This window comes from Pelodiscus sinensis, chromosome 6 (genome assembly GCF_049634645.1).
Source record: "Pelodiscus sinensis isolate JC-2024 chromosome 6, ASM4963464v1, whole genome shotgun sequence".
NCBI classification, from domain to species: domain Eukaryota; kingdom Metazoa; phylum Chordata; order Testudines; family Trionychidae; genus Pelodiscus; species Pelodiscus sinensis.
In genome coordinates, this window is record NC_134716.1 from 35384712 (window position 1) to 35403338 (window position 18627).

General features: G+C 39.2%; 1 protein-coding gene across 1 annotated transcript in view; it reads left to right on the forward strand.

Moving 5' to 3' along the window:
• Positions 1–9253, forward strand: part of RORB (RAR related orphan receptor B) — a 204125-nt gene extending 194872 nt beyond the window's left edge. Inside the window, exons 9-10 of the mRNA XM_006137819.4 lie at positions 191–303; positions 2449–9253. Of these exons, the coding sequence (XP_006137881.1) occupies positions 191–303; positions 2449–2604 (269 nt within the window). The 3' untranslated portion in view covers positions 2605–9253. The remainder of the gene's footprint in view (positions 1–190; positions 304–2448) is intronic.
• The last annotated feature ends 9374 nt before the right edge of the window (positions 9254–18627 follow it).

Genomic DNA, 18627 nt, shown 5'->3' on the forward strand with positions numbered 1-18627 from the left:
TGAGTTGAACTCCCAGGTGATTGTATAATAGTTCATAATATTCTGCCTCTGAAATAATGTGTTAATAGCATCACAGTTCCTTAGCATAACGAGATTAGCATTTGTCAGCATGGTGCATGTTACCAATGCATGTATGAGTCCTCTTTCCTTGTTATTGTTGGCTTTAGACCTTGCCTTTCTTCTTCGTCAGATCGAGCCTGGCTAATAGAACCAAGAAAGGTCCAGAAACTTCAGGAAAAGATTTATTTTGCACTTCAACATGTGATTCAGAAGAACCATCTTGATGATGAGACCTTGGCAAAGGTAGATCCTTAGAACACACTAGTTCAAGACTATATTAACAGAATAAAACTTCCTTGGATTCAGAAGTGTTGCCAAAATGTATATAGCAAATCTATTATAACTCTTCTTATATATTTGATAACCAAAGTAAGGCTTTGATAGAGGATGTGGAGGAAGTGGAGGAACAGACAAAGGTGAAGCAGCAATTTAGTCATTACCAGATTATCTAATGCAGTATTCAAAATGTAATCTTTTTTTTTAAAGAATTCACTGAGAATGAGAGTCAGAAGACTCTGGAAGATATTAATATAAGAATTCAGAAAACAAGCTCAGTCTTAATATATTTCCCCACTGACTAAGGGTAAGAAAGAAAGTGTTACCATTTTATAATATTATAATATAACTAGAAGATTTACCCGACATTGCTTGGGTCCTTAACTCAAATAAGTTTTGTTTTTCTTCATCTAACTCATTGTTCTGGGGTGAAGCTGTGGAAAAGGGGGTTAGTATGCAGGTTGCCCCGGGGAGAGAGTACAAACCCAGCCCTTTCACACCACGAAAGCTTGGGGCCACGTGAGAAGTGCCTGCCTATAGCCACTGCAGCTGGCACAGCCAGGAGAGGGGTACATGTCCCCCACTGGGGGACAGACAAACACACAGACAGACACACAAACAGACAAACTCTCTGGAATATATAGTAGATATCTGTCCCTTTCTCCGCTCCTGTCCCCTGCTGGCCTAATGAGGTTATAGCTGTCCTAGTCCCCATCTCTGCCCCCTTGCTGCTCCCCTGTGGTCATTCTGCAGTAGAACTGTCCCGCCTGCCAGACTCCTCTCTTTCCATTTTATGAGAAGCAATCGAATTCCAGGCACATCTCATTATCTTGGTATAACCAAATCCTTACCTTATTTTAAGCTACATACCAATTAGGTGGTCCTAGATCTTACCCTTTCGGAGGAATTCTTACACAAACAGATGTATGGATGAATACATAGACAGACAGATGCACAAACTCTGTAAAATATATAGTAGATGTTTCAATAGTTTGACTGAGGGGGTTATCACATACTGCGAACATAGCATCGAGTTATTCCTGAAGGTTCACACCCATAGATTAACCTGAATAAATCTGGTATTTATTCTTTATCCTATTGGCCAAATATTTTGCTTCCTATTTGCTATAATTGTAATTGTTTAAAACAGAAATAAAATTTGTATAACTTGAAATGAGGAAAATCCCTTCCAGTTTTCAATAACAGACAATAATTTTACCAATTGGGTTGGTAAGGCTTCTTACTGAAATGCTCATATACACATATTTGTTAACACCGGGGAAAAGTGTAGGCACATTAGTCTAGAAAATCAAATGGAGAGCACATCTAGCACCGTGCTTTTTTCATGTAAGGATCACAAGGATACTTACTTTGTAAATTTTAGAGATTCCATATCTGCCAAATGTAGGTATTACTGTAAGAAAGGATCTTGAAAGCATCATCAGATAAGCAAGGCCTAATACTGCAGTCCTGGTAAAAATAAATAAATAAATAAATAAATAAATCCCTCCTCCCACTAATTTCAGAGTTTTGCCAGAGAAAAGATTATAAAATGTGTGGGGTACATAACATAAATTGTCAATTCAGAGGAAAATTGAGACATTTTAATTAGGTAGGCTCCCCATGTAACTGCACAAAAAATGCACTACTTTCCACAGGAAATTCTATAGGTTTATGTGGTAGTATTTTTAGTCAGTTAGAAAAACTAACCACATAGCACTCTGATGCTGAGGGAAAGAAAGGAAACTGCCGCTATTCTTTTCTCTGCTAGTCTTATTTTCTTCTTTTTCTTTCCAACCATTAATGAGTATATTTGGTGCTATTACGGGGATGAGATTTCATTAAGGACCACCTCCAATATTCAGCCCTCTCTCTTACATGACTATTTTAAAATAACACCCGTGCATCTAGGACAGTTGTGTTTGGTCTTTAATTGAAAACCAGCCTCTTCTAGACAATTTTTGCCAGTTGGGGTGGTAATTTTAAACAGGTTTTGCTGTTCTCGGTAAATCATAGTCAGTTATTCTTCTACCCAGCAGGATGCTACCTATGTGCATTCTGGAAACCCTGCTTTATTTCTAAACACTTTCTTGCTCTTTTTTTCCCTTACAGTTAGTAGCCAAGATACCAACCATTACTGCACTTTGCAACTTGCATGGAGAGAAACTGCAGGTATTTAAGCAATCTCATCCAGATATAGTGAATACACTGTTTCCTCCATTATACAAGGAGCTTTTCAATCCAGACTCTACCACTGGCTGCAAATGAAGGGGAAGATAGAATTGTCACATAGTCAAGGAATGCATCACTGTTAAGACAAAAGAAATGTTTTCATGAAGACTTATTAAAAATGTCACTACTGCAACACTAGGAATGTCCTGCACTTAATAGAATTATTTTTCACCGCTACAGTTTGAAGAATGTAAATATGCACCTCTGAGTGGGGCTCTTTTATTCTTGTCTTTCTTTTACTTCTTTTTTTTTTAACAGACCATAAATATACAAATATAGGACACTGGGTGTTACCTTTTTTATTTTATTGGGGTATGTTTTGGGAGACAACTGTTCATAGAATTTTATTGTAGATATAAATGAGAATAGAGCAGTACTTTGCAGTATTACTCTTGCTGTTTATTGTTCAAATATAATTTAAGAAAATTCCACTTATTAGACTTGCCTATTTCTATGTTTTAGATAGTTTAATGCATGTGGAAATTTATAGCTGTCTTGGAAATTGTTGTGCATATATGAAATTATATATTCATATACAATTTCATATAAAATATGCACATACTGTAGCTTAAAAATCCCATGCCTACTTTCAAAGGATGCTCCATCAGGCTCTCCTGCATTTTTTACACTCCAACTCATATATTAGATTTATTCTGGGCAATCAGGATTTTGCTCTGTGAGGCGGAGTGAAATCCTCACTCACCAATGTGTAATGACAGAATGGTATCACTTCTGAGAAACTTGTCATATAGAGTGCATAGGCAGTATGCAGTCTGTAAATCAAACATTAAGATTGTGTCAGTGATGGAAAAGCCTTGTCTGGATGGTTCAAATGGACAGAGGAAAAGTTATTTGGAATTTTCTCCCTGTTACAGGAATAAAGCATATATAAAAATGAACATAAGAGGACGGCATGCCAGTAAAGTACCTATAACAGAGAGTAAACATTTATCCCAAACAGAACATTTTTGTGAAAGAGCAAAACATTATATTTTATTAATGCTTCTTAGAGAACTAGATACTAGGCCCATCTTCTACCCCTGGACTTAAGTTGAACCAAGAGAGGGCCCAATACATAGCTTTGAAGAGTAAAAATGTGATGTGGTGATCCTGGTAGTGGTGGCAGGAAAGACAGTGGCCAGGTGAACCACAGTAAGCTGTTGTATGACAATGGAGGATTTCCATTTCCTGTAAGTATGTTGCTATTAGAGCTTCAGGCTAGGCCAGGGAATTGAATTCAAAATAGAGGTAGCAGCCTGGATAGCAGCATTCAAATGCAAATGTGAATCTGTCCCAGATCATTCTCCCAGACCTGAGAGTGTTCTAATCCAGGGTTGTATTCATGCCTTTTTGTGTTGCTGATCCTGGGCAGAGGGAAGTGGGAGAGCAGGCCAAGCTGAAAAAGCAGTAATGAATAATGTGTTTGTTTCTCCAAGATCCACACCCAGTAGACCTTCCACCTGTGAGAAGAGAAGGGATTCTCCCACCATATCATACTTCCTGCTGTCCCCTTATCTTGTGGAGGCTTCTCCATAAGTTCAGGCACCTGAGCATGGGCAACTGGCAAAAAGAGAGAATTTGGGGCAGGAGAGAAGGGATCACTTCCTCCCCCATCTCCACCATCCACCTAGAAATTAATGCAACCTGAGTCATTCAGCACCATAAACTGTCCCATGCAGGGATTTCTGCAGCCCTGTCAGTATGGCTCCACAAATAGGGAGGTGGAGGAGACTCCCTGAGACCCCCACAGCTGAGGTGGAAGTGCATGGATTGCCCTAAGCCTCTGGCCCATTTCCAGGAGTCTGCAGGGATCTGGCCTGAATCTCCTCCTCATCACAGCTTCCTGTGGATTCTTTGATAAGATGTCAGGGTTGGCCCCTGAGGAAGGATAAGGGAATTTTATGGAGTTTTCCTTTCCCCCAGCTGGATACTCTTCTGTTGTATTGGCATGGAAGGGGCCTAACTGGGCAAAGTTAAAAATTGTTTGCCTCTCCAGCTCATTTTCTTTAGTAATCACAGACAAGATAAAACATCAATACATTTGAAAAGCCTCCATTATGCATGTAAGTCATAGGTTTATATTAGATAATTTTTTTGACTGGCCTGTCTCTAATCTCAAAAAATGTGCAAGCTGAAATAGTTCACCTTGGAAATTATTTATTTTCAATCAGATGGTGCTTGCGAAAGTACTTTGTACTGTGCATCTATTTCTGTAATTACTTGTTTTCTAAACCAGGGCCATGTTCACTGATATTTACTAATTACACTGAAAATGTCCTCAATTAAAATAACAAATAAAATTTGCACTTCTATAGCAACTTCCATCTCAACACAACTAATTAATACTGCTTTAGCCCTACAATATCCATGTATGGTGATAATGTATTTATATTCCCATTTTATAAAGGAGGATGGTGAAGCTCAAGACGGCTATGGGCCTAACCCTAAATCTCTAAAGAGAGAGTTTTATTTGACTTCACTTGGAGCAAAATCTTGAGCTAACATGTGACTTGCTCAAAGTCGTGCAGAACATCTGTGGCAGAATCATTACTAGTTTCTTCCTTCATATTATTATCTAAAGTCTTGATTATCCAAATTAACTCGGTGCCTCCCCTCTCCATGACAGTCAGATAATCCAGGTATGCAAATATGTTACAGTAAGAAAAATATATGTTGATACAGCTAAAAATAAAAGTACCCATCAAGTCAGAGTGTAGCTCAGAAGAGAATATGTATACAGTTATTCCCCTGCTTGTCTTTGAAGGGGTTCAGCTACCTGTGCTTAAAAAAGTGTTTGTTTCAGTGTTATTGTGACCAGACGTAATATACATAGCAGAGACCCCAAGAGTATATGATTAAATATAATTGTTCTTTTTCTGTTTTTTTGGTAAATAATGAGGTTTTGTAATGTGGATAATGAATAGTCCTTCATTACTTTGTGTTGCTTCATGAAAAGTTTTTCAATTCCTTTCCTTTCATAAAACAAAACAAATATCTTTGGGAATTTTATCCCTTGTGCTCTCGTTAACTGGACATAGACACAAAAGATTTGACTCAGCCTTTATATAGTGCTTTTCATCTTCACAACACTTAACCCTCAGCCAGTTAATCCTTTAAACACTTTTCATGTGTAAGAATTATTATACCTATTTTAAAATGGTGAAACTAAGACAAAAAAATTAAAGAATGATGCTAATGGTTAGAAAAGAAGTAGTGTGCAAACTGGGAATTCTTTCCTAGACCACTTTTTAATGTACATTGCTGCTCCTCTGCATTAAGATTTTTAGAACAGTATTTAAAAATTGGCAGTTCACAGACCTAGATCACCATTAAAAAGGCAAGAGTTATCAATGGTTACCACTATAATTATTCAATTTACTCATTGCAAATTATATTTGTTGTTAATTTAGCATCCCACTTTTTATTACTTTTGAATAAATTGCACATAGGGCCTGCTTTTTTTCCCAATATATTTGTTAGTATTCACTGAATACTTAAATTATCAGCAACAGCAGTTAGCAACTAGTCAAAGTTTGCAAACAAGTTGGGTTGAAATTTGCTTTTAAGTAAAATTGTTTTGGTCCTTGATTGGAAGACTCAAACTTATAAATCCATAGAAAAATGACTAATTAATCATGCAGTCTAGTACAGATTTGCAGATGATGGTTCATTTGTGCCAAAATTTGAAAAAATGGAAATTTTATATCTTTTTCATGAATAGATGACAAGCATCTTAAAAACAAGCTACAACATGAGCTCCACATGTACTAGTAAACTGAACTTAATTTCTATTTCTTTTATTTCAGAAAATATTTATGCTTCTTTGTATATATTATTAGTAGTACTAGTTACTCCACAGTTGTATCTAAGACAGCAACGGTTAATACCCTACAATTAGAATCTGTCAAAGTTCAACCACTGCTTGTGTGTTAGTTACTGGTACTTTTTAATGGCAAGCACTTTAAATGGGGCTGATTTTCAATGATTGATTAATCCCAACGCTTAAAAAAAAAGAATGTTTTAAAAATTTATATCTTCTCCATTTCTAGCATTGTATTCAGATCATTTAACCATATTTAACCAAATTATCTGCACTGTCTGAATAGACAGATGTAGACAGCTTGTTACGCGACTACAGAGACTTAATTTTGGTGTGAATGTCACTCCTGCTAACTCTCTGTGTGAAGACTTAATTCCAAGAGTGATATTTCCTTCTAATGGGAAGATTAGTTCCTCGACTGCTAGGAAAACAGAGTAATAGAAGTTACTCAATTAAATCAAGCAGTTTGTAAATGCAATATATAGGTTTTAGGATTGGCTTGTGATTGGCAATATTTAGGATCTGATTCTGCAAGTTGCTCAGCTCCCTAACAAAAGCAGAAGGCCCGGAGCACCTCAGAAGAGGTATTTGGCACTTGATATAATCAAAGAATTCAAAGTTTGAAACTTTCATTTGAGCTCTGAGGAACACATGTCAAATGTTGCCTTTGTGTTTGTTTTAATGCTTTTAGTTTGTGGTTCCCATTGCTAATTCCAGACCCATTGCATAAGGGGATAATTTATTTCCTCCATTTCACCTTGGACTTTTAGATGGGTCCAAGCGATGTGTTTGAGAAGGTGAGGAAGATGAAAAAAGTATTACCCAAGACAAGTTTTACTCTGTGATGATTGGTTTTGGTGCTGGGCATCCTGTTCCCCGTCTGCAAAGGTTGGGAAAAGGAACATCCCCTTGCCACCTTCCACCTCCACCCTACGTTGTGGAATGATAATGGGTAATGATAAGCTGTTTCATGGAGCAGGCAGAATCCTCAGATGTAGTGCAGATTTGGAATGTGGTCTGGTTGGTAGATGTGCATAATCACAGATGCACCAGTCCCAGCTCCCAGTCCCAAAATCCCTTCTATGCTATCATGGAGCTGCACAACATGTCACAAAGGGTGTTTGGGCTCCCTACATCTTCCTCCTAATACCATCCTTCCCCAGACAGCCTATCTCTATTGGTTGTGTTTCATTCACAATCACATAAAGACCTTGCTTGGACGGGAGGATTCGGCCATATTGTTACACAATATTAGGCATTCCTTGGAATATAACTGGATAATGAGATGAGACTGACACGCGACACAGTTGCTTTGGTCTAAACACATCCTGTATAAATATCTCTGTTGAAACTGAAACTCGAGACAAAACCAGCTTTTTTTTCCACCTGACACAAATGAAATATACTATTTATTCTTAACCTTGCCCAGCACTTTCTTCCTCCACTCTTAGGACTACCTACTATCTCTGACATCCTGTAGAAACAGTGACTCAGAGAATCAGGCCTCTTCTTTCCTTTCAAAGTTTCACACTTTGTAAATGACAATCACTGCTTGATGCAAATGTTGCACTGTATTGCCACTCAGGGACGTTTCATTATTAAAAATAAATATAATGGTCACAATAAGGAAAAGAATGTTAGAGGCTTTGAAGGGCACACATTTAGATGCCCAAATGAGAGATCCAGACAAGGCTTTCAAGGCAAGGGTTAGAAACAACATTGGTTAGAAACTGAATTCACTGTCATTGAATTCACTGTCATTGTTGCCGCAGCTCAGTTCAGGACCTTCTTCTTTTATTGTTTTGCATCCAGTAAGGTGTTTCTGAGCAGTTAATTCATGTTTTCAAATGTCCCCACACAATCAGAATGTAAATTAGCTCTCTAGGAGTTACTGAAATGAGACTATTAACAAAAGAAAGTTTGACTTATAGGTACTGAGGTAAGGTACCAATAATGTGGGCCATATTTGGAATTCCTGGAGGTATGTAGGGTGAAGGACTAGGACACAATAAATGATAGCATGTTGGTAGTAACAGCCACCATTTTGCTGACTGACCATCTGGAGAAATAATCACTGAGAGCTAGCCATAGAAAAGAAAGAGATTAAGTATTATCCTTTCCTGTCATGGATGCATCAGATCCTCAGGCCCAGTCCCAATCTGTGGCACTAAGCCAGGTCTTCTCCCAGCATACACCCATGTCCTTCTGTGTGGGTTGAGACACTGTTATTTTTTATTACTCCACCAGAGGCATGATATTCTCATAATCCCCTATGTTAGAATGGAAACAATGTTCCTCCTCCCCAGTCCCGCTTCTCGATGCCTTAACCAGGCCCACACTTCATCTGTTTACCAAGAACTGCTTGCCCTCTGGGTGCAGAGAACGTGAACACACACACATACAATCAATTCCCTCCAGCCCCTCACCTAGTGAAGCTGATCTTACTCCCTGACTAAGATAAGCTCACATTACTTCTCCCATATTTGTTAGGGATCCCTTTCTACCTCTGTGTCCCCCATACAGGGAGGATGAATGAAAAACCTCACATCAAGAGTTGGAAGGCAGAGACAAAGGCCCTGCTACCAATAGTATAAAGCTATAAATCTGTCTAGCAAAATTCTTATACTGGTAGCCATCACCATTCTAGTTAGTTCCTTGCAGCTTGAGTTTAGGCTATTCAAGTTTCTGGTCTACTTCAAACCTGTCATGGAGGTTATGGAGATCCAAAGAATTGCATCAGCACATCAGAAGGTAGAGCCTCCTGACCAATCAGAGAGCTCCCCACCACAAACATATCCATGACTGGGTTACTCAAGATCTGAGAAGTGACTAACCTACTTTGGAACCTGCTTAAAGCTAATTCACCCCTCATCCTAGAGGCATGTGAGACCTTCTCCACTGGGAAGGCCTAAAACTGCCTCCTTAGTCTCTCTCTGCCAGCAGTTTAGATTATATGGCTCTCACAGTTAATGTTTTAAATGACTAATGCACAACTTCTAAGTGGTCTAGAAGCAAAATATTTAAATATAAAAGTCACTTGCATGCACAGCCTGCACTATAGAAAAAAAATCCAGTGTGGAAAAAAAGACAGAAAAAATTCTCTGTGGTTTCTAATAGATCGATAACTCTCCCTAAAAGACAGTCTGAATGTACAATGACATGGATGGATTATGCCAATCTGCTAGTGTCCTTTTTAAATAATCCTTCCATTTGTTTACACTTAGGGTATGTCTACACAGTCACGTATAGCTTGAACTAAGCTATACACTTTGAACTACGCAAATTGTGTAGTTTATTTCAAAATAAAGCACTATTCCGGCATCTTTCTTATTCCTCATGCAACAAGGTTTACAGGAAGGCAGACTAAGACACTGTTATTTCTAATCTATTTCGAAATAACAGGCGTGCTGTTAAGATGTGCACAACTCTTTTTCGGGATAACGGATGTTATCCTGAAATAACGCCACTGTGTAGACATAACCTAAAAGACTAAGGAAATACACAAATTCATCATAGAAGAAGGATCAGATTCTTGTTTGGAGCTTAATATTGCCCGAACATTTATTGCAGACAATGAGCATAATACTGTTGACAGTGAGTTCAGTAACTTGATGTATTGCACATACATATTTTCATCATCCTAACAATTCAACTGCATCTTATAGGGAGAGTGAAAGAAAACATCATTGAATATAGCAGCAATAAATTCTAAGTGTTTCTTTGTAACTATACATGCAGAAAATGTTTGCTTTGCACGCTGTCGTCTGTACAGTAACATAAAGAAAAAACTTCATCTACTGTAGATATGACAATGTTTTTTCATATTTGTTGGACTTGCTAATCTTTAAGATACTGCTGTTGGGAAACATGTATATGCTTCAAGACAAGGCAGCGCTCCTTGTTTATTGCTATACATTGTCACCGGTGATACATGCGCCATAAAACTATATCTGGACAGAATTAGAAAAACTTCCCCTTGTTTTCAATTTTGGTCCCTTATTATTTAAGCAGCAAATGCTCAAATGTGTTGAAGAACAAGTCAGGCCAGATGGGCAACCACAGAGAACAGACTTTACCTTGAAGACTGTTCTACTTAAAAACAGCTTATAAAAAAGCACTTATATTTGTCTTGATTAGACGCCCAGCTTAAGAAATCAAAGTAAATAGATTAGTCTGTCAGCTTCTTCTGGGATTCAAATGCACTATAATTGTTTTCTTTAAATGTGTCACTTCAGTGTCTGAATCGGGCAAATTTTTTGTTGTCGTTGTTAATATGAAATTCTAATAATAATTTAACCCTTCTAAAGTGTGGACCTTGCATTCATGTGCAGTAGATGGGGAATTTGTTCATGCACTTATTATTTAAAAAAATCACTGAGTCGCATAACAAGTGAACTAGCTGTGGTAATCTTTGCCTCTTGCATTATTGCAGTGCGACCTCCAGTGGGCTACAAGGGGGCAGCTCAGTAATTGTATGTGTGGCCAGGAATAAAGCACAACTGAAACTCTGAGCTACTGTTCACACCCCCATCAAGAAAAAGTAGAGGTGTTTTGAGTTTTATGCTAATCTCTGCAGGATGATTCCCATGTCAGACTAATTGCCCTGGCTGTAATCGATGGACAATATACATACATAAATTAGGAATCTGAATGACTACAAAAATCCCTTATTTTACTACTGCATTGACTGCCTCATCTGATTAACAGTAAAGAAAATACAAAAAACAAAACAAACAGAAACTGAGTATGTATTGTAGAAATGTAGAGGACAAATAAAATATTTTTTCAAATGCAATTACTTTTAATATATGCTTGTGGAAGGTCTACTACTATGTATGCTGTCTCTGGAATTTTTGCTGTAAATAACTTGGGACAGTGAATACACTGAGTTTTTCTATGTCTCTGTTTAAGCATAAGACTTTGTAACAATTTTTTTTAAACAGGATAAAAACATCAAAGAGCAAACTATGTACTTGCTTCCTATGAGTGTAATGTTTTCTTCAGTTTTTATTGGAAACTGATTGTAACAGATAAAGCCTTTTGATCAGCCATTGGTGTTTAGTGTATACTTCTGTTTGTAATGGGAAAAAATAAGACAGAACTGTCAATGATACCTGTTCCCAATGAGTCTGTAAAGTAAATATTGCGCTAATAATACCTGAAGACTGCATTTGAACAATACAACCTGCAAAAGGTTACTTGAGCAAATAATGTTTCCTTGCATCATATGGCTTTTGTGAATCTTTCCAGCATGGATTATATTAATAAAAACAAACTCTTCTTTCCCATGAACTAAATATTTTTGTATGCTTTTAATTTCTTATTCAAATTTGAGGTCAGGCCACTCATTAGCTGTAATCTGAAGCCATAACTGACCTTCACCAAATAAACATTTTAAAGGTCATAACAGAAAAAAAGAAACTGTGTCCAGTGTATCAACAGCTATAACAACACAAGCAGGAGCATAAATAACATGCAACCCATTTGGATGCCTTTCCTGCATCCTAAATATTACTTTAACAGCTAGTATTTTATGATTACCAATTTATAAATAAAATAAAAATAGCTATTTAGATTTAAATGAAACTTTCTAATATTTTTAATATCCCTGAAAATGCTTCCTTGCTTTTAGGATTGTGAGTGGATATGATTTGTCATATACTTCCAAGTTTCAAAGGTTTACTATTTTTAACCTATTTCCAGTTACTTTTGTTAGAGTGAAGTGAGATGTTAAATCCCTGATTTCAAAACCCTGAGCTATTTGGTGCTTGGCTGTAGCTACATTGTTGTAAATTGATTTAATTTGATTTTTGGGGGGAGGAGGGGAAAGGAGGCGGGGTAGTTTGCTACTCAATGAGCACGTTTATCACTTTGGTAACGCACAAGAGCTGCATTGCCTGACAAGAGTGTAAAAAAATCAAATACAAATGGAATAAATATTAAATTACACTCAAAGCAGAATAAAACATACTTTCTAACGCTAAATGCCTCCTAGAGCCAACATTGATTTTTTGTTTCTGAAGCTTAATTGTATAATAATAATTAATAATGAATGCTGTATTTTTATTTGCCTGTAGATGCAAAAAGCAAAATCACAAATGACAACATGACATATTGGTTGAAACTCTGGCCCTGTTGAAGTAAATGGTAAAACTCATATTGACTTGAATGGAGTCAGGATTTCATCCATCGTTTTTATACATTTTCAGTTTTCTTCTGATCTTGCTCTGCTCTCTCTCTCCCTTGTTTAATATATGAGCCCTAATTTATGTGTCTGTGAGTAAAACTACAGCCTGATTCATTTAGAAAGTGACCATTGAGGGGGTCTTTTTTTAATCATAAATATCCTAGAACCAGCATCCCTGTCAAATAAAAAAGTTTTATATTGCTTTAGAATGTAATAGATTTTTGTCTTATTTTATGTCCTGTAATTTATTAGTTGAATACTTTTAGCATTCCATAATAATGCACACATGATTTTTGAATGTTTTCTGTAAATGACAATCAATGTTGATGAAGTTCCTTTCTTTAATGCTGAATTAAAAAACTGTATAAGAAAATAAAATCTGACTTCTGACTTTGTTTTATCCTGAAATGGGGAAAGTAGATTTATCATTTGACACACTGAAGAACATGTACTGAGTGGGAATTTAAACACATGGAAGTGTAAGCAAAAATCATAAGATTTTCAGGATTTTGTTCTTTTACATATTGCATGAAGTATAACATATGTATCTCTCAGTGCACTAAAATAACTGCTGGTTTACCATTTAAATTAGAGCCAGCAGTGAAATTAACTTCATATTAATTATAGGAACTGTCCTATTGCAACCCGGGTCCCTGCCAGCTCTTTAAATAACTCTCTGCTGTTTTTTTCCTCACCTCAACCAGCTCCTGCATTCTGAGATGCAACTTTTGAATATGTATATGTTAGATGGTTCTTTGAGTTTTTGTGTTTCTGTCGTTCTCTCTCTGTGTGTGTGTGTGTGTGTGTGTGTGTGTGTGTGTGTGTGTGTGTTTGTTAAGAAAAAGCCTCAGCTAATAGAAGAGCAATTTTTTTCATTCATGGAAGTGGCAGAATTAAAAATCAGCGTGATATAAGATTTTCTATTCGCTACACCTACCTGCAAAGATAACCATTGTCACTCATCTATTTTTAAAAATTGGCCTATGTGTAATAAAAGTGACACAACACTTCTGTAGACAGTCACAGTTTTCATAATCTGAGGACTTAAGGCTAGATTTTTAAAATATATTTAAAGATGCAAAACAGCCCACTAGGTACCTATCTGTGCCGTTCGGGACCTAAATCTCTTTACAGAGGGCTTGACACTTTACATAAATCACACATATAGCCCTGTTGACTGGGATTACTCACATGGTTAAAGCAAAATGTACGTTTCAGTGCATCATTGAATCAGGGCTGTAGTGGATGGGGGCCACATTGCACTATGGTTTCCATTGCTTCCCTTCTCTAGCGTCCTTCTCCTACTTAAGGCATACAGGAGTCTGTCCAAGCAATAAAAGTTATTTTTCCTCCCTGAGGGCAGATTGAATCACAGTGAAGAAAAGAAAAAGTTAATTTAAAAGGGTGCTCAGTCTCTCAGTCACCCTTTTGGGGCCTGGCTGGCTTGCAGACTTTTTAATGTCCGGATCGGGGCTAGAGTCCATCTCCTACTCCACAGCTTTCTCTAACACCAATGACTCGCTTCCTCTTTGCTGAGCTAACCTTGTAACTAGCTGTCTTTGAGTATGTTACGGTGCAGGTAGACACCTGTGGCTGGCCCGTGTCTGCTGACTCAGGCACTCAGCACTGGGGTCATTTAATTGCGGTCAATGTTTGGGGTCAGGCTGCAGTCTGAATTCTGGGAGCCTCCGACCTGGCAACTAAGCCCAAATGGTTCCACGGCAATTAAATAGTCCCTTAGACTGAGCCTCAGGCTCCCAAGTCAGTTTGCACAGTGGAGCCTCAGGTGTCTAATGGCAATGTAGACATACCATCTGAGGCACAGCAGTCTTCCCCTAGTTACCTTCCCTTCCTGTGGCAGGCTTTCTCCTTGGCTATGGAATAGTGGCCAATCTCATTCTGCAGCTCCTAGGTCAGGTGCTTGGGATAGCTGCTCAGCCTACTGCCTGACCCCTCTATGTCCCATGGACTTCCCATTCACTAGTGAATGGTCTGAGCATCCTAGAAAGCAGCCCTGAGCATTAAGCCTTTAGAGAGGATATTACCAATTTGAGGTCATTATCCCCAATGTGACTTGTGCAGCACCAAGGCCCTCAATCTCTAGTGACCATACAAATTCTTGAAAGCTTTGCATTCACCACACGGCATTTGCCTGCAAGGTCCCCAGATAGCATCAACCATCAGAGTTGGCATTATTGCACTAATATCTTTATAAATTGGTCAGTCCCAATCGACTCATCAATCTGGGCACAGGACTGTTTGTGAGGGTACAGCCACTTCCATCGGTGTTCCTTCAAACACTACACGCCTGTCTGAGCTGGTACCACTGGCATATGTTTTGGCTCTAAAAGGTTGGTGGTAGCTTGCCTTGGAAATGTCCAAACAGGCCAAAAAATGGTAGGCTTTGTTTACAGTCCCTAGCCTGTTCCAAGCCCAGATTACAGTAGGCTGTCTCTGCCAGACCTGCCAAGCATGGACCCACAATCAAAGCCCACTATTTGAGGTGGTGTGCATCACATTCAGGCTGCTAATGCCAAAGGGTAATCCCTGTCTTTGCTAGCTTCATGGAAAGTTGTGCAGGCCTGCTATGGTGAACACATGCCCTGGCTGGAGCATGTCGGGTTAGCCCCCGCTGTTGCAGCTCCTCCCTGGAGAAGCGCCTGAGGGGGCATCAGCTCCCTTAGCATTTGTTACTGGTTTGTCACTTAGACTTGCCTTTGGGCACACCACTCCTGCAGCAATTGCTGCTGGAACTGCTGTTGTGGTGCTGCTTGCTGCAGCTGAGCTAACCATGCAGACGCCCAGTCTTTTATCTCCGTCTGTGGGAGTCTTTTGTTTGTTTTGACACCCTCATATCAAGCATCACCTGCCAGAATTTTCCACTGATTGAGGTGGGTTAGAGTCCCTTCTCTCACTCACCAGACCACCATTTTGGTTGCCTCCGTTCTCTTACGCTCCCAGAAGCCGTCCCCTGCTAGGAGCGTATAACTGTATTCAAACAAAAAATGGTTCTGTCCTCTTGCCCTGAGGACAGGGAGACTCACAAAAAAGGAAGAGAGGGGGAAATGGTGCTCAGGCAGTTTCTTAGTCACCCCATTGGGGCCTGACTCATTAGTGGCCTGATCAGGGAGTCTGAGGCCATTCCCCACAGCTCTGCTTTTTGTAGCACCCTGTTCGGTATCTGCTCCATAGTCTCAGAGTAGCAGGGTATGCAATGTGTTCCTCTTCACTGAGCTAACCCCGCAACCAGCAGTCTCTGAGGCCCAGCAATCTGTCTCCAATTGCTGTTCATTCCATGACAGTTTTTCCCTTTTTAAGGTTCCTATACCTTTTTCATAGGTATAGTGGTCATGATAGTTATTGTGGTGATCAGCACAGTGTAAAACCCTGAGTAGAGTAGGCCAATTATTTCGAAACATCATTTTAAAAATTAATTTAAAGGGCATGATGCATAATATATTTATCAAAAAAAAACCCAAGGTTTTTGTTATGGTAGGTTATTTATTTGCAGTGTGGTGGTAGCCAGGTTAGTCCCAAGACAGAACAGAGCGGTTGCTGAGGTACTAAAAGGACAAAGTTCTGAGCATCACAGCTCTTCTTCAGGTTTGGGAAAGGAAACCAGAGTGTGCTAACTAAATACAATGTCAGGGTGTGTCTAGACTACCTAGTTTTGTCGACAAAAGTGGACTTTTGTCGACAAAACAATACAAAACATAACGTCGACAGAACTCCGCGGTTTTGTCGACGCTGGTATACCTCATTTTACGAGGCAAAACACCTTCTGTCGACAGAGTTCTGTTGACAGAAGGTGTTATTGCCTGTAACGTTGCGTCCAGATTACGGAGTTCTGTTGACAAAGCGGCTTGCTTTGTCGACAGAACTCCATGTGTCTGGACACAAATTGTCGACGGAAGTTTTGTCGACAGTATCTGTCGACAAAACTTCCGTCGACAAAACGCAGTAGTCTAGACGTACCTTCAGACAGCTTGTGAAGCTTAAGGGGCTCATACATGTTGTAGGAGAGCATTTATAAGGAAGAAGGCAATAAACATGTCTGCAGCACAGGACAATGGAGGGTTAGCAGGCAGTGGGGTGTGTAATAAGCCATAAAACTCATAGGTCTGTTAAGTTCATGGTTTTTTTCTGACCAGAGCTGGGTATTTTTGTCAGTTACCATTTTTCTGTGTGAGCTTATTCAAGAGCATTGTGATTGTCTGGTAGCTGTTGTTGGGGTGATTTTTATAGCAAGATGATAACAAGCCATGCTTTTGTTTTTGTAAAATATACTTTATATTACTCACCTATGCGTTTTCCTAATTTTAAAAGATACAAAACTATTTTAAAAAACAGACATTTCATCTATATGTGCGCTCCCTCTCTCTCTTTCTCTCTCTCTATATATTTACCTGCACAGCTGCAGATACCAGCAATCGCAACTCCTGTTGGCTGAGGATTGCCAGTCCTGGCCAATGGGAGCTGCAGGAAGTGGTATCCAAGTCCACGCTACTTCCCACTTCTTCCATTGGCCAGGCACAGTGAGCCACAGCCAGTGGGAGCTGTGATTGTCAGTACCTGCAGCTGTGCAGGTAAATATAGCAGTGATGGCCTGCTAAGATGGCCCTGGTGAATTGCCGCTGTGTTATTGCTTACCCTTGGTCTAACAACACATGGTGGAGTAGCAGCGTGGCGTGATGACACCCATAGAGGTCACGCTGCAGATGAATGGATCTAATGCCCATACAGGAAGTGCTGCGGTGGTGAGTCTGTTACAACTACATCGTATACATTATTGGCATAAAGAAACTAATGGGCTGTGTCTACATTGGCATGATCTTGTGCTAAAGCGGCTGCTTTTGCACAAAAACATGCTGTCTGTCTACACTGGAGGGGAGTTATTGTGCAAGTACACTGACGTTCTAATGTGTGAAATCAGTGCTTCTTGCGCAAGAACTATGATGCTCCCACTCAGGAATAAGCACTCGTGCGCAACTGTTCTTGCACAAGAGGCCAGTGTAGACAGGCAACATGAATTTCTTGCACAAGAAAGACCGATGGCTAAAATGGCCATCAGAGCTTTTTTGCGCAAGAAAGCATCTACACTGGCATGGATGTTCTTGTGCAAAAGCACATCTCTTGCGCAAAGGCACATGCAGTGTAGACGCTCTTTGGCGCAAATACTTTAATGCAAGAACTCTTGCGTTAAAAAGTATTTGCGCAAGATCATGCCAATGTAAACGATGGTGTCGACTAATGTGCAGTGATAATAGATTAACATTATGATAAAGATCCAGACATTTGTATATCAAAAGCCACCTCACTCGTTTTTTCTAAAATGAAACAATAATTGTAGTTCACTTTCCCCAACACCTTGTATTAGTTTACACATTCATTTGTTCATTTTCTAGTATTCTTCTCTCTTCTTGTATATCACAGTATCAAGATCTAGCACAAGGAGGTAACATACCACCAAACTTGCTGGCAAACAGATTGGACTCATTGCAGGGCCCTTAGTTAAGGAGCACTATTACTTGTCATGTTCCTGTGAACAGACTATCAGGCTAAATGGAGACATTTGGAGTCATCCATACCAAAACATTACTTCTTATGCAATTTAACTGTCATAGTCAAGTAATTTTGTAGCCATTCAGTGTAAACTACAGCATTGGGGGTAGCTCTTAAAGATAGAAATGGGGCTGGAGCCCCTGCAAATGCACATTTACAAACACAGCACACAGCATTAAGTGAAGGGATGTGCTTTCCATCCAGTATGGTTGAATAGCCATGGGCTACTGTCTGTGCATGTACTGAAGCTCAGGCTCTTTAGAAGGATTAGTAAGGACACAGCTGGGAATGATCAAACACTAGCTCCTTATCATGAGAGGTAAACAGGCTAAGGGCATGCTGCGACTCAGTGCCTAGATTGTATGGCATGCATGTGTATGTCATTTTTAAAGTTATAACGCACACTTGCTGTGCCCTTCTGGGGTTTTTCATGTGCTTTTCTGGACAATCATACCTGGGTAAGGCGGAGGGGGGGGTGGGTGCTGAATTC